The sequence below is a fragment of the Leopardus geoffroyi genome, chromosome A3 (genome assembly GCF_018350155.1).
Source record: "Leopardus geoffroyi isolate Oge1 chromosome A3, O.geoffroyi_Oge1_pat1.0, whole genome shotgun sequence".
NCBI lineage: Eukaryota > Metazoa > Chordata > Mammalia > Carnivora > Felidae > Leopardus > Leopardus geoffroyi.
In genome coordinates this window covers 60,940,843-60,956,966 of record NC_059336.1, presented here as the reverse complement: position 1 = coordinate 60,956,966, position 16,124 = coordinate 60,940,843, and the positions used below count along the sequence as shown (strand labels likewise).

Here is a 16,124-nt window from a genome sequence, read left to right as displayed (position 1 = left end):
GCAAAGGTCAAGAGATAAAAAAGCGTAAACAGTTCCAAGTGCTGAAAGTAATTCAGAGTAATATATCAGTGGAGGGTAGGAAGAGTGAGATATGACATTCAAGAGATTAAAACAAGAAGAACCAAATCAGAGAGACCTATGAAGGCAATGTTAAAGAGCTTGGACTTTAGTCTAAAGGCAAATCTGGTACTCATCGGGTATATGTGTGGAGAGGAATGTGATTGTATTTGTGTTTTAAAACTATTTCTTTGATGACAGTGTGGAGAATGGATTAAATGGAAGTATGACTGAAACAAGAGAGATTAAATAGGAAGCTGTTCCATTATTCTAGACTTAGAGTTTATTATGGTCTGAATTACAGTGAGAAGAGAGAAAAGTAGATTTATTCCATAGATATTTAGGAGACAGACTTGCTAGGAATTGAGGATAATTCATTCCTTTATTTGTTCCAGAAGAATTTACAGAATACCTAGTATGTGTCAAACATTGTGCTACACCCTAGCAGATATAGTGGTGAAGGTAGATACCATCCCTTGCCTTGATGTATCTTATAGTACAGAAGGAAAGACAGATAATAAACAAATAATTATACAATTAATTACAACTGTCCTTTAAAGGACAGTTAAAGGAGAAAAGGAGAAATGTTGGCTGTTTTTACAGGAGAATCTGAGCCAGTTAGACCAATGTTAGGAGTCAGAGAAACCTTGAGGAAATGACTTTTTTATTGTGGTAAATACATTTAATATTTACCATTTTAACCATTTAAAATTGTACAATTCAGTGGCATTAAGTACATTTACAATGTTGTACAACCATTACCATTATCTGTTCTAAAACTTGTTTATCACCTTAAACAGAAACCCTGTACCCACAAAGCAGTCCTTCCCCATTGTCCTTTGACAGTCACTAATCTGCTGTCTCTCTGGATTTGCCTATTGTGGATATTTCATATGAATGAAATCTTAAAATATGTAGTTTTATGTCTGGATTCTTTTACTTAGTTTTCAAGGGCTATCCATGTTGTACCATGTATGAGTAATTCATTCATATTTATGGCTGAGTAATATTCTATTGTAAGGATATATCACATTCTGTTTATTCATTCATCAGTTGGACATTTGGGTTGTTTCCATCTTTTGCTAATTGTGAATTAGAGCTGCTATGAATATTCATGCACAAATTTTTGTTTGAATACTTTTTTAATTCTTTGGATACATACCTAGGAGTTGAATTGCTCGGTCATATGGTAGTTCTATGTTGAATTTATTGAGGAACTGCCAAACTGTTTTCCACAGTGGCTGTACCACTTTATATTTCCACCAGCAATGAGTTTCAATTTCTCCACATTCTAACTGATATTGGTTATGGTCTATCTTTTCTATATAGCCATCATAGTGCATGTGAAGTGATTTGTTTTGTAGTTTTAACTTCCATTTTCCTAATTACTAATGAGGTTGAGTATCTTTTTTCATCTACATATTGACTTTACCTTCTTTGGAGAAATGCCTATTCAAGTCCTTTGCCCATTTTTAAATTGAGTTTTTTTTGTTGTTAGGTTGTAAAAATTGTTTATTTTTCTGGATACTAACACCCTTATCAGATACATGATTTGCAAATATTTTTTCCTATTATTTGGGTTATCTTTCACTTTCCTTTTTTTTTTTTTTTAATGTTTATTTACTTTTTAGAGACAGAGACAGAGAGAGAGAGAGAGAAAGAGAGAGAGAGAGCACTAGCCAGGGAGGGGCAGAGAGAGAGGGAGACACAGAATCTGAAGCAGGCTCCAAGCTCTGAGTTGTCAACACAGAGCCTGACAGGGGACTTGAATACACAAACAGTGAGATCATGACCTGAGCCAAAGTCGGATGCTTAACCTACTGAGCCACCCAGGTGCACTCTTTCACTTTCTTGATAGTGTCTTTTGATGCACAAATATTTTTAATTCTGATGGAGTCCAATTTATCTATTCATGTTGTTGCTTGTCATTTAAGTCATATGTAAAAAACCAATGCAAAATCCAAGTTTGTGAAGATTTGCCTCTATGTTTTCCTCAAAGAGTTTTATAGTTTTAGCACTTGTATTTAGATATATAATCCATTTTGAGTTGATTTTTGCATGTGGTGTGTAAGGGTCTAACTTCATTCTTTTGCCTGTGGTTATCCAGTTGTCCCAACATCACTACTGAAGAGACTGTTCTTTCTCCATTGAATGGTCTTGGCACCTTCGTCAAAAATCAATGTATGGGTTTATTTCTGGACTTTCAATTCTATTCCATTCATCCATATGTCTATCCTTATGCTGGTACTACACTATTTTGACTACCGCAGCTTTGTAGTAACTTTTTGTAACCAGAAAATGTGTATCCTCCAACTTTGTTCTTCTGTTTCAAGATTGTTTAGGCTATTCTGAGTCCCTTGCAATTCCATATAAATTTTAGGATTGGCTTTTCCATTTCTGAAAAAAAAAAAAAAACCCTCCATTGGTATTTTGATAAGAATTATGGTTAATCTGGGGCGCCTGGGTGGCGCAGTCGGTTAAGCGTCCGACTTCAGCCAGGTCACGATCTCGCAGTCCGTGAGTTCGAGCCCCGCGTCAGGCTCTGGGCTGATGGCTCAGAGCCTGGAGCCTGTTTCCAATTCTGTGTCTCCCTCTCTCTCTGCCCCTCCCCCGTTCATGCTCTGTCTCTCTCTGTCCCAAAAAAAATAAATAAACGTTGAAAAAAAAATTTTTTTTAAAAAGAATTATGTTTAATCTGAATATGGTTTGGGAGAATATTGCCATCTTAACAATATTAAGCCTTCTAATCTATGATTATGAGATGTCTTTTCACTTATTTATCTCTTCTTTAATTTCTTTCAGCAGTATTGTGTAGTAGCAATTAATATTTAAGTTGAGTGAGTGTGGAATGAGAGGGGAAGGGACTGACCTGAGGTGGCATGTGGGCTCAGGGCTCAGGAATCTGACATGGTACCTGGTGACACTCTACCAGGGGAAACAAGGGCAGAGAATGCAAGGGGGAGACATTGCTGGAACTTAGTTTAGGGGCATTAAGACCCAGCACCTATGAGATATTTAACTCAAAGAGTTAACAATCTTCTTTCAAAACACCCTTACTTCAGCAAGAGCGGATGTTTTGTATTGAAAGTGACATTTCAAAGCTGAGAGCTCTTTTTCAGATTTCTTTATCATCAAGAAAAGAATTGTCTGTATAGTTTTTGCATTGTGTATTTTATTGCTTTAGACAGTCTCTACCATATCAATTGGCTGTTATGTACTTATCTCAAGTGGTTTGAATCTCATTTAAAATGATATGTGTTCTTAAAATATTACCATAAGAAAAAATCCTTTCTTTGTGTTTTAACAAAGAATATAGTTGCTGTTTCCCAAACTTTGGATAATGTTTACCCCATTACATTCACTATATAATTTTCCTTTAAATATTCTGTAATTAATGGGACAAGTCAACTACAGTATACTTCTAATCAAGTATGAAAATATTTTCTCTCATACTTCATTCCTACTCTCTCATGTTCCCCTCCCCACATACTGCCCTCCACATACAACATATATTAAGTGCAAATGACAGGCGACACTTAGCTCCTTGTCAGCTTTTCTAGAAGGTAGGTAAACTAAAATTAATGTTGTGGTAACCTAGTGCTTAGGTCATTGCATCACCTGGTAAACGTCAATTTTTACATTTATCAGCATATTAATATTAGCAAGAACAACTTTTTATGTATTATTCTCTAAAATGTTTATAAAAGGGCATCTTATTTTTTTTAAGTTTATTTATTTTGAGAGAGTGACAGAACACATGAGAGGGGGATAGGCAGAGAGAGAGTGCGAGCGAGAGAGAGAGAGAGAGAGAATCCCAAGCAGTCTCTGCACTGCCAGAGAAGAACCCGATGTGGGGCTCAAACCCATGAACTGTGAGATCATGACCCTAGCTTAAGTTGAGAGTGGGATGCTTAACTGACTAAGCCACCCACACTCCCCAAAAGGGCATCTTATTTTAAATTATTCAATTTTTAAAACCAATCTATAATGATTGTCTTGAACTAGATGAATAAACCTCAAAGTTTTCAAAAATCAAACTAAAATGAATATGTAGCATGAATTTATAGTAAAATATCACTGTGCTGATTATTAGACAAGACCTAAATCAGGACACTATCCTACTGCAGTGATACTGCAGAGTTGCTATATAAAATGAGAAATTGTCTACTTCATAAGACTATTATTAATGATAGGACTTAGGGTTTTTTTTTATTAAAATGGCAAGAATACAAATAGCTTATATCAAACGTAAAATACAGTACTGTCCAGGCTTTAATATCAACATTAAGCCAAAGCAGATGGAGAGAAAAGATGAGATTTAGGAGATTTTAGGAGAAATAGGAAAATATCATTAAACTTATTACTCTACATTATAGACACCTGCCATAGGCAAAAAAATAAAAAATAAATAAAATGGCAATTAAGTTTATTGCAGTACTTTAATGTTTTAAAGAAAACTTATTAAAACACACATTTTTTAAAAATCTTACATTCTTGACAAATATAGCATCACCTACCTTTCTAAAAATAGTAGAGATAAACACAATTGCAGAAAATGTATGTTAATTAGTGGTACAATACTATGGATTTTAAAACTCTGACACACTCCTACTATCTGCTGCTTTGAAATCGGATTATGGCCTGGAATTTGTGTCAGGTTGGTTCCAAAATGGAATATTGGGTCCCAGGCCAGTATTGGTAAACTGTGCCTATTTTGGCACAACTTCACCAGCCATGAAAGCATAAATCACAAAGAAAAAATTTAACCAACCAATTATTTGAGATATCAAGAAAGGAAAGGAAATCAGTTTTGTAAAAACACTTTTCCCTCTTTTTATAAGCTTCTTTATTTACTCCGGATAGTTAACATAACAGTGTTCAATAGTGAAGTAAGCAGATTTTACACTCACTATTACTGCATGGATAGAAAGTGCCATATGCATTTTTATCTCCATACATCATTTTTGACCACTGTGATATGGCACATGAGAACACAGATTCAGAGGCACAAAGTTAATAAATACATTTTATATTGTCAAGCATTCAAAAGATAAATGCAATCATATAGCAAAAAAGAACGTTTGTAACTTTGACCTTTCCCAAGGATGTGAAGAATCTTTTCGCGTGTCAGAAATCTCTATAGCAAAGATTCCTATGAAAGAGAAAAAAATTATGCAGATTAATATTTTTAACTCAATGATTTCACCCATGTATAAAAAATGTATTCTAACATTACTTTGGCAATTCTTAAGGTTTTTTTTCCCCAGCCTCTGTGAAGGAAAACATATACAATGTATTTTTTTCATTCAGCTTTCACAAACTGTGGTACATCGCTATCATGGAATAATATTCAACAATAAAAAGAAATGAACTATTGATAAATACAACAACTTGGATCGATCTCATGGGCATTGTGCTAAATGAAAAAACCCAATCTCAAAAAGTTACATACTGTGTGTAATTCCATTTATATAACATTATCAAAATGACAGAATTAAAGATATAGAAAACAAATTAGTGTTTGTCAGGGAGGAGAAGGGGAGGCTTGTGACCATAAAAAGGTATCATAAGGGAGCAAGTTCCTTGGTGCTGATAGAGAATATAGTACAGTATGTTGCTTGTAATTGTGGTATATGTATGGTGTGTAAAAAAACCGTGCACACACATACATATGAGTGCATGTAAAAATGAATGAAATCTAAAAGGCCTATGGACTAATTAATTATATTGTACCAATATCAATTTCCTGGTTTGTAAGATATTGCCATTAGGGATGCTGGAAAGAAGGATTATCTGCACTATTTTTGCAACTATGTGTGAGACTGTAGTCATTTCAAAATAGTGTAACAAAGCAAACAAAACTGTGACATAAACAAGGAAATAGAACTCAGCAGTTAAAAGGAACATACGACAACATCTGATCCACACAATAATCTGGATAAATCTCTAATATATGATTCTGAGTAAAAGCCATTGGAAGCTACATACATGATTTTATTTATATGATAACACTGAAAAGGCAAAACTATAGGATAGGAGAGAGATCAGTGGTTGGGGAAAGTAAATGAAGTACATTGACTATTGTCTAGATAATAGGTGGTAGTCAAAGTATACCATTCAAACTACCAGCAAAGGTTAAATAAGAAAAAAGGGAATTAAGGGCACTATTAAAATTATTAATAGAAAGGAGACTACTACAATAAAGTACAAATGTCTTAAATATCAAAAGAAATTATAAAAAGTAAAGGAGAAAAGTCAAATTGAAAAATACAATAAATGTCACATGATAAACAAAGTTATAAGATAACATGACAGAGTTGATACCAAATTTCAATCATATTAATAATGTGAAAAAGTTTAACTCATCCATTATTTCAAAACAGCCCATAAAGCAAAACTTAAATCCATGCTATAAACATGAGAGGTACCTAAAATGCAGTGATTCAGAAAAGCTAAAAATAAAGAGATGGACAAAGGTTTGCCAGGCAGATGGAGACAATAAGTACTTGTAACTCTTAATACCAGACAAGGTAGACACCGAACCCCTCCCACCTCCAAAAAATTAAATGTATCAGAAAAGTACACTTCATAAAATCCACATCCCACAATGAGGATATTAGTGCACACACATAATGTTCATAATATCTATGCAACAAATAAAGCGGTACACAACCTACATTAAACAAAATTTATAGGAGATACAAAAAGAAATAAAAATATAATAATAATTGAAGATTTTTAGTAAGACAAAAGAACTAATAAAATAAAAAAGGTAAATCTTTTATATATATATATATATATATATATATATATATACTAGAAATATATACCTTGATAAGAAAGAATATATCTTTTCAAGTGCACATGAGCTACCCACAAAAATTTATCATGTAGTAAAGTACAAAGAAAATATCAATAGGGGTGCCTGGGGGGCTCAGTCAGTTAAGCATCTGACTTCGGCTGAGGTTATGATCTCGCGGTTGGTAAGTTCGGGCCCTGTGTTGGGCTCTGTGCTGAAAGCTCAGAGCCTGAAGCCTGCTTGGGATTCTGTCTCCCTCTGTCTCTGCCCCTTCCTCACTCACACTTTGTGTCTCTCTCTCTCAAAAATAAATATTTAAAAAAATTTTTTAAAGAAAGTCTCCGTAGTTACACAAAATAGAAATATTATAGAAAATACTCTAATCACAAAATAACACCAGAAATTAAAAAATGAAACACAAACGCAAAAAGCCCTTCTTATTGGAAGGTTAAAGATTTTTCGTCAAATAACTTTTGGGTAAAAGTGAAAATACAAATAGAAATTAGAGAATTTCTGAAAAATAATGGTAACAAAATATTACATATCAGAATCTATGGGATATATTTAAAGCAATGGTCACTGGAAAATTCATAGCCCTAAATATTTACATCAATAAGAATGAAAGAATGGCAATAAATGAGTTCCTAACTTAAAAATACTAAGGAAAAAATCCAACAAAGTAAATAAAAAGCACAGGAAGAAAATAATATAAGCAAAACCATAAATTAATAAGATAAAGAAAAATAAATCAGTAAGTCAAAATGCTGGTTCTTTGAAGCAATGAACAAAGTAAACAAAACACTGGCTAAAGTAACCAAGAAATAGGAGAGGGAAGCACACATACACAATTAAGAAATGACAATGGCATATAACTATTGATACAGAGAAAAATTTTAAATTCATAAGATATAGCATTGGTTCCTTCTGTGCAATAAATTAAAAAACTGAAAGGAAATGGATAATTTTTAGACAAACAGAATAAGGGAAAGTTTAAAACAAGTTCCAAAAACAAAAAACAAAAAAAAAAAATTTATCAAGGAAGTATATACCCCACAAAACAGAAAGAACCAAATCCTTAGAGATCAGATAATCACAAACTACATAAATTGTTTCAAGGCATAGTAAATGAAAAACTCTCCAATTCCTTTTCTGAAGCAAAGATAACGTTGATATCTAAACTTGGTAAGATAGGGCAAAGAAAAAAATTCAGACAAATGTTGTTTATAAATATTAATACACAAATCTAAAATAAAATATTAGTGAACATTAAGAATACACTAAAACAAAGCAGGGTTTATACCACAAATTCAAAGATGGTTCAATATTTGAAAATATTTTAATATAATTCTCATATTAATAGTTCTAAAGAGAAAAACCATATCTCCATAGATGCTGAAAAAACACCCATTCCTAATTAAAATAATCTTGAGAAGATAAAAATGAGTGGATATTATAAAACATTTACATCTCAATCTTAAAGCCAGCATCTTATACTTATTTGACAAACCCTAGAGATATTCCCACTTAAGGTCAGAATCAAAACAAAGATGCCCATTTTCTTCACTACCATTTATCACTATTCTGAAGATACTAGGTAATGCAATGAACTGGAGAATACAATTCAAGAGATAAAAATAGAAGAAGAAACAAAATTATCTCATTTTGCAGATGACATGATAATATACTTGGAATTTTCTAAAAAATCAATGACAAAACTTAATGAAACAATAAAAAAATTTAGCAAGGCAACATGATAATTTACATGTAAAAACAGCATAATTGAAGATATAATGAATGAGGGAAAAATCTAAAGATAAAATAATTAGGAATAAACTTAACAAGAAATGTTCAAAACCTGTATAAAGAAAACTACAAGTCATTCTTGAATGACACAAAGTGAGTTTGAACAAATGGAAAGACATATCTCTTCTTGGTTAGGACATCTCAACATTATTGAGATGTCATTTCTCAACATGTTAATTTATAAGTTTAATGTGATTCTAATAAAAATCCCAAGGTTTTTTTTTTTAAATGGAACTAGATAAATTGACCCCAAATTTCATATGGAAAATAAACTCACAAGAAAATATAAGTCAACACTTAAAAGGAAGAGCTCTTACAAGCACTAGCCCTTTGGTATGCTAGAGCTGGCTCGTAGTTGATTGTAAATATTCAGGAATTTTGTGAGCTCGTGGTTAAACCAGCTTGGTTGCTTGAAAATGTGCAACATATAGAATTTTGTAATCACTATGTTGTACACCTGACACTACTATAACATTGTATGTCAACTGCACTTCAATAAAAGAAAGAAAGAAAGAATGCCCCCACAGTGGGCATATTTACACTACTAAAACTGTCAAATGCTACAAGTCAGGGCTTCTCCCTCGCCTTCCTTGGAGAGTCAGTTTACTAGCAAACCATCAGACTAGCCCCCCCAAAACTAAAAATATTACAAAGGCTCTATAATTAAAGTAGTGTGGGACTGGAACATAAATAGACCCAAAGGAATAAAAGAGAAAGTCTAAAAAGAAACTTGAACCACTGGAGCAAAATCTTTTCTTAGGACTACTGGTTGGTCATTTGGAAAAAGGTAAAATTAGATCCATTCTTCATACCATGTTAAAAAAAAAAAGGCTCTAATGGATCATAAATCTAAATGTAAAAAGTAAAACCATATATATATATATGTATATATATATGTAAAACATTATTTCCTCTATTATCTATTATCTATCTGAGTATAAGGAAAGATTTTTCTAACTATAAACAGAAATATGGATGCATTAAAATACATTTAAAAATTTGATTACATAAAAATAAACATTTTTCCATGGGAAAAATAGTATATGCAAAATCAAAAGAAAAAGGGCAAAGTAGAAGAAAATATTTGCAACATTTATCATTGATAAAGAGCTAATTTCTCACATTTATAAAAAAATTTTTAACAAAAAAATTCCAGTAGAAAAATGGGCAAAGGAATAGATAATTCAAAAATAAGAGATATTAAAACAGCCCTTAAACATATGAAAAGATATTCAAATTCACTCATAAAAAGAAAAATGCAAATTAAAACTACACTTAAGTACCATTTCTTACCCACCATACTGGTAAAAATTCAAGAACTTGACAGTATACTCTGCTGGTGAGGATGTGGGGAAACAGGCACTCTCACCCATATCTAGTGGGAGTGCAAAATGGTACAACCCCTATATAGGAGAATTTGGCACTATTTAAGAAAACTATATACATAACACATTTACCCCTTGACCCAGAAATCCTGATTCTAGGATTTTATCCTGAAGATACGCCTCCACAATTACGAAAATACATTTGGATAAGATTATTCATTACAGCTTTATTTGTAATTTCAAATTGCTGAAAACCACCTAAATGTCCAAATGTAGAAGGTTTGCATAATTATGGTATATCCATACAAAGGAATACTATGCAGCTACAGAAAAGAATGAGGAAAATCACTATGAACTAATATGGAGTGACTTCTAAAAGAGAGAAAAGCAAAGTGTGAAGAAGCATATATAATATGCTACCTTTTGCATATGAAAAGAAAAATAAAAATATACCTGAATGTCATTATCATAAGACCATAAAGGAATATGGGGGACATGGGATGGAAGGCATACAGAATTTGCAGAGTTTTGACTTTTAAAAGCCTATTAGTCATACATATTCAAACATAAAATTAAATCAAGGAAAAAACTAGGAAGGGGAAAAATGAAAAAACGAAAGCAAAGTGAAATAAATGAATCTAATGTTATTTCAACTGTATACTATAATCACAGGAAAAGAGGGGGAAAAAAGTTAATTCAAGTAATTTATCAACTCAGTATTTGACTATATTCTCTTAAGATTTGTGCAAAGTAGTGTATGAAGACAGGAATTACAAATGGATCCTGAACTTTTAAGTTGGTCTGTTTGTTGTAGGGACACAGGTGAAGAAATTTTGAAACTATTTTAGATGCATTCTGGGATTGAGCAAATGAGTATGTGCATATTGTTGAGTAAACATGTTGATGGTGAGCCAGGGTCCTTACTATAGAGGAAAGGACATACACATATAAAATGGAAAAAGGGAAGGAAAACACCTGAGAGGATGGTTTGGAACTGGAGAGATTGCTTATGTTTTTAAAACATGTGTGTGCGTGACTGTGCGTGTGTGTGTGTGCATATATGGAGAGAGAAGGAATATATGCAAGAGTGTGAGTACGTGAGACAGCAAATGTGTTGCCTCAAACGCATCGAAAGTAAAAGGGGTAAAATTTTAACAAGTATGGGTAAAAGGTATATAGCTGTTCTCTGCATTATTTTCTTTTTATAACTTCTTATAAGCTTGAATTTATATCAAAATACAAATGTTTTTACAAAATTTGTGACTTATAGGAATATATCTAAAATATTCTCTTCTGAAAAATAAACTACTTTCCTAAAGCATAAGTATTTTATGGTGCTATATTAACCAATATTTTATTAATGAAAGTATATGAAAAAATTTGTTTTAGAACAAAAAGAAAATCAGATTTAAAAATATAATTTATGTCAACATTAGATAGAGTGGAGATCTTTCATTTTAGCAAATTTACATAAAATTATCAAAATACTTTATTTTTATGTCTATATACCTATGTATATTATTATGTATATATATTATGTCTATATTACCTATGTAATTGTATTTAAATAGCACTATTAATGATAGATTGTTTTTGAGCTTCCTTACTCCCTCAAGTATTGCTATATGGTACCCAAAGAAAGGATCTTTAAATTACTTACTCTTCTAACGATCGATCTAGGCCTCGGTCAGGAGATCGATGGTGAGCACGTTCTGGTGAATGACATTTTGTATTTGGCTTCATGGTAGTATTCAAATGATAAGCATTACTTGAGTAATTCTGGCGGCGAAGTTCTTGCACGGCCCTCTCCCTAAAGCAAAATAAGGGGCTTTTAAACTTTATATCCAGTGATGTTATTAATAGTGTCATAAAACTGTAGTTCAGTTCACACTTTAAAAGCTAACCATCATGAAATTATCAAAATGTGTTGTTATCTTAAAAAGTGCCTTCCAGACTGAACACTGCAGAGAGACAAACTTACCTTTCAAAGCGCTCTGTCCCTAGTTGTCGTTTGGTAATGTCTAAATCAGCTTCCAATTGTGTTACAACATTTCTGAACTGGGCCACATCTCTACTCTGGATGGCCCTGTGTAAAAAAACATAGGAGTGACAGCTGATTAAGCTTAAAATACGGCAAGGACTTCTAGAGTGCATTAAACCATATTGGCAATGGCTTCTCAGCTGGAACCAAGCCAAACTGTGATTTTTATGGATATATTAGTTCACCTAAAATATGCCAATTTTAAATGTAATAAATATGAAAATAGCCTACTTGAAAAGCTTAAGCTGTGTCAGTCCCATCCAATTAGTTAAACCTCTGTCTCAGTTTCCCTATGTTTAGATGGGATAATATTATCTATTATCTATCTATATTATCTATTTTTAAAGTACTTTAAGGTATTATATGTAAAGTAGTACTATAACCAAATAATAAAACATCATGATTAATTTAGTCTATTATATATATTTAGTAAATCAACCAATTGTTTTACATATAATGAAATTTGATTTACACAATTTGTAATGAAATTTGTATCCAAACTGTTAAAAACATAAAATCTCTTCAATTTAGCAGGATTTTCTTTAGGGGTAAACAGTGCCTCAAAAACCCTGTCATTAGGCACACTATCATAAGGAAGACAATGACAACAATGAATGCTGCTTACATAGAACATTCTATCCTCTTTGCTTGCCTTCAGAACTGCAATGTTAACTACTAAAATCTAAACTTTAGAGACTAAGAACACTAATTTTTATTATGCTTACTAGTTCTGAATGATAGTACTTATCAACCAGTCTAAAACAGAATGTACCCCTGAAGGTGGGGGTTTGGGCACATTTCACTAAGGCCAATTTCCACAAACCAGCTTGAGAAAATGATCTTGCTGAACCGGTTGAATCCCAGCTGTGGTGACGGAAAAGAATGACTCATAGCTGCCATAACCTGACAACAGTTTCTCAAGGAAACTGGCCCTGGCTTTGCAGCCTTTGCTCAGTCAGGGGCTCCAGAGTGATTGATTACTGAGACCATGATTCCTATCTTTTCCAGGTCCCATGCTCAGATGAGGCTGGATGAAAAAGTGTTATAGATGGGACATAAGAATAGAGGCTGAGGGTCCCCATCAGTTTTTGTGAGAGGTCACCAAGTTTAGTAATAAAAACATTCACTATATAGGCAGGCATTTCTACTGAATCTTCCAGCTAAGAGTCTTGTAATAAGATGCTAATGGTGATATGGATGCTTGGGGGGGAAAAAAAAAAAAGGCCAAGGGGCGCCTGAGTGGCTCAGTTGATAAGGGTCGGACTTCCGCTCAGGTCATGATCTCACGGTTCGTGAGTATGAGTCCCGCATGGGGCTCTGAGCCTGGAACCTGCTTCAGATTCTATGTCTCTCTCTCTCTCTCTCTCTCTCTCTCTCTCTGCCCCTCTCCTGCTCACTGTCTCTCTCTCTCAAAAATAAATTTAAAAAAAATTTAAGCTAAAATCAGTACTCTAAGCAAGGTCTTCAGTATTATATGAATGTGGGAGTTCTTCCAAGTACCCAGTATATACTTACAGGTACATAAGGAAATACTATGTGACAAGTCTAAAGACTAGGTAACAATACCAGGTGGGTCTATAAATAGAAAAATTCTTCTGGTTTCCTAAGTGCTTAATTTTTTTTCTAAGAACTTGTTATAATATTTCTACAAGGTAATATTTTAGGTCAGACATTCTACTATATCCAAAGCTCTGTTGGAAATAATCAACAGAGATGGTTAAATTTAAATTTAGACGCATTTAGATAAATATATAATAGAAATGAATAAATCTTAGGCAAATCACAATGTTTCTGGTCCTCAGTTTAACCGATGGCAGAAGATGGGCACTAAATTGTCTAAATTCCAGCTTTAAAATTCGACTACCCTATAAAGTATAAAAATTATTTAAAATATGACTTTATGCTATTATGTTGCTAACCAACTCACATTTTACTTTCTGCCAAACAAAGGTGTTCTTTGAGAAGCTGAATTTCAGATTCTTTTTCTTGAAGCGCTATCTGAGACTGATATTCTTTGTCTCGATTGGCCACCAGCAAAGCTTCTAGATTCTGCATAGAGATTCTCTCATTTGTCATCTGACTCCTGAGGAGTTCTATTTCAGAGCGAGCAGAATCTAACTCATTCTCCATCTGTACAATAATAGGAAGATATCTATACTTATTCCCATTCATTTATTGAACTGATTATCAGAGACTCATAAAATTTCTGTATTGTGTTATAAATTCAAAACCCCTTTTAATTTCTTAATTAGAAATAGCCTCCTTCTTACCAAATATACACACAGGATCACTTTCTCCAACTCCAATTTTTTTGATAGGATCAAAATTAATTTAAGTAAAGACTTATTAATAATCCCAAACTGCAAATAATTTCCATTTCCAGTGTTGATATTTCTTTATATAATTCTGCAAGACTGACATGGTGATATACATGACTACTGCTTTGTCCTGAGTTAGGTGAGTTACAAACACCTAACTACCTTATAGAATGTTATTGCATTTCATAGTTAAGGAAGATAAGGAATAACTGCACATTCTCTCTCTTGTATAAACCTGTGGAAAGCTTCATTTTATGAAGGTTATCTTGAGCCTCAAAAATGCTCTGTAAGCCAAATGTTTCTTCAAAAGAAGATCAGACATTGATATTTAGAAAAAAGTATTCCTTATCTCATAATACACATGTATTATACATGTATTTAAAAAGTTAAATATGCAAAAATAAAACTCTAAGAAAAAAGAATTTAATAAAAATGAAATTATTGGGGGAGGTGTGAGCAGGTAGGGAAGAACTGTCTAGACTAGATATAATTAAAAATGATGTATAGCCATATAAAAAATAAACATATTGATTATAAACCTAACCGAAATTTATAAGGAAACTGGAAAAATATACTGTTTGTATTGTGACAAATGGTAGCTATACTAGAGGTGAGCACAGCATCAGTATACCCTTATTGAATCATTATGTTGTACGCCTGAAACTAATGTAACATTGTGTCTCAACTATACTCAAGTTTTTAAAAAATTTTAAAAAGAAACTCAATAAATAAAATGGCTAATATCTTACTACTAAAAGGAACTCATACAAATTGATGAGAAATATGAACTAATGACATGAACTGATGATTTATAAAATAAAGCTCATTAGTAAACATGTGGGGGAAAAAAACTACCCTTACTAATATTCAAGTGAGTATAAATTGAAATAAGATGCTATTTCTAGTACAGGGTTTCTTAATCTTGACACTACTGACATTTTGGGGTGGATAATTATTCGGTGTAGGGAGATGCCTTATGCATTGTAGGATATTTAGCAGCATCCTTGGCCTCTACTTATTAGAGGCTGGTAGCATTCCCCCACCCCAGTTGTGACAATCAAAAATGTCTCCAGATATTGCTGAATGGCCACAGGGGAGCAAACTATCTCTCAGCTGAACCGCTGTTCTAGTTTATCAAATTGGCAAATTTCTTAGTGTGTATTGGTTAACATTAAAATGGGCAATGGCATGGCACCTGGGTGGCTCAGTCGGTTGAGCGTCTGACTTTTGATTTCAGCCTGGGTCATTATCCCAGGGTCATGGGATTGAACCCTGCGTTGGGCTCTGCAGTGAGCATGGAGCCTGCTTGAGATTCTCTCCGCTCCCCCATCTTGTTCTCCCCTCTGGCCCTCTCTCCCACTCACGCATGCACTCTCTCTTTCTCTAAAAAGAAAAAAAAATTTTTTTAATGGGCAATGGCAAGTACATACACTTTGCTAGCAAGAATACAAAATGAAGCATGACTTTTTTTTTGCAGCAGCAGCAGCTTTATTGGAATATAATCTACGTACCATACAACTCACCCATTTAAAAGGTACAATTCAAATAAATAAATAAAAGGTACAATTCAATTAGATTTTTTTTCAAGTTTTTATTTAAATTATAGTTAGTTAACATATAGTGTAATATTGGTTTCAGGAGTAGAATTTAGTGATTCATCACTTAAGTTAAACACCCAATACTCATTACAAACAAGCGCCCTCCTTAAAACCCATCACCCATTTAGCCCATCCCCCACTCACCTCCCCTCCAGCAACCCTCAGTTTGTTTTCTATAGTTAA

At 33.1% G+C, this 16,124-nt stretch overlaps 1 protein-coding gene across 10 annotated transcripts in view; it reads right to left on the bottom strand.

Moving 5' to 3' along the window:
• Window positions 1-2,226: 2,226 nt before the first annotated feature.
• The window catches only part of TSGA10 (testis specific 10), a 166,595-nt gene continuing 152,697 nt past the window's right edge, over window positions 2,227-16,124 (bottom strand). For 7 of the 10 annotated variants that reach the window (XM_045445754.1, XM_045445749.1, XM_045445747.1 and 4 more), the window contains 4 exons: window positions 13,953-14,155; window positions 11,966-12,070; window positions 11,645-11,794; window positions 4,486-5,209 (listed from right to left, as the gene is read on the bottom strand). In XM_045445754.1, coding sequence (XP_045301710.1) covers window positions 5,185-5,209; window positions 11,645-11,794; window positions 11,966-12,070; window positions 13,953-14,155 — 483 coding nt within the window. In that variant the 3' untranslated portion in view covers window positions 4,486-5,184. Of the gene's footprint in view, window positions 2,455-4,485; window positions 5,210-11,640; window positions 11,795-11,965; window positions 12,071-13,952; window positions 14,156-16,124 lie in introns of those variants that run through there. The other 3 variants (XM_045445748.1, XM_045445751.1, XM_045445753.1) reach the window with 3 other exon arrangements.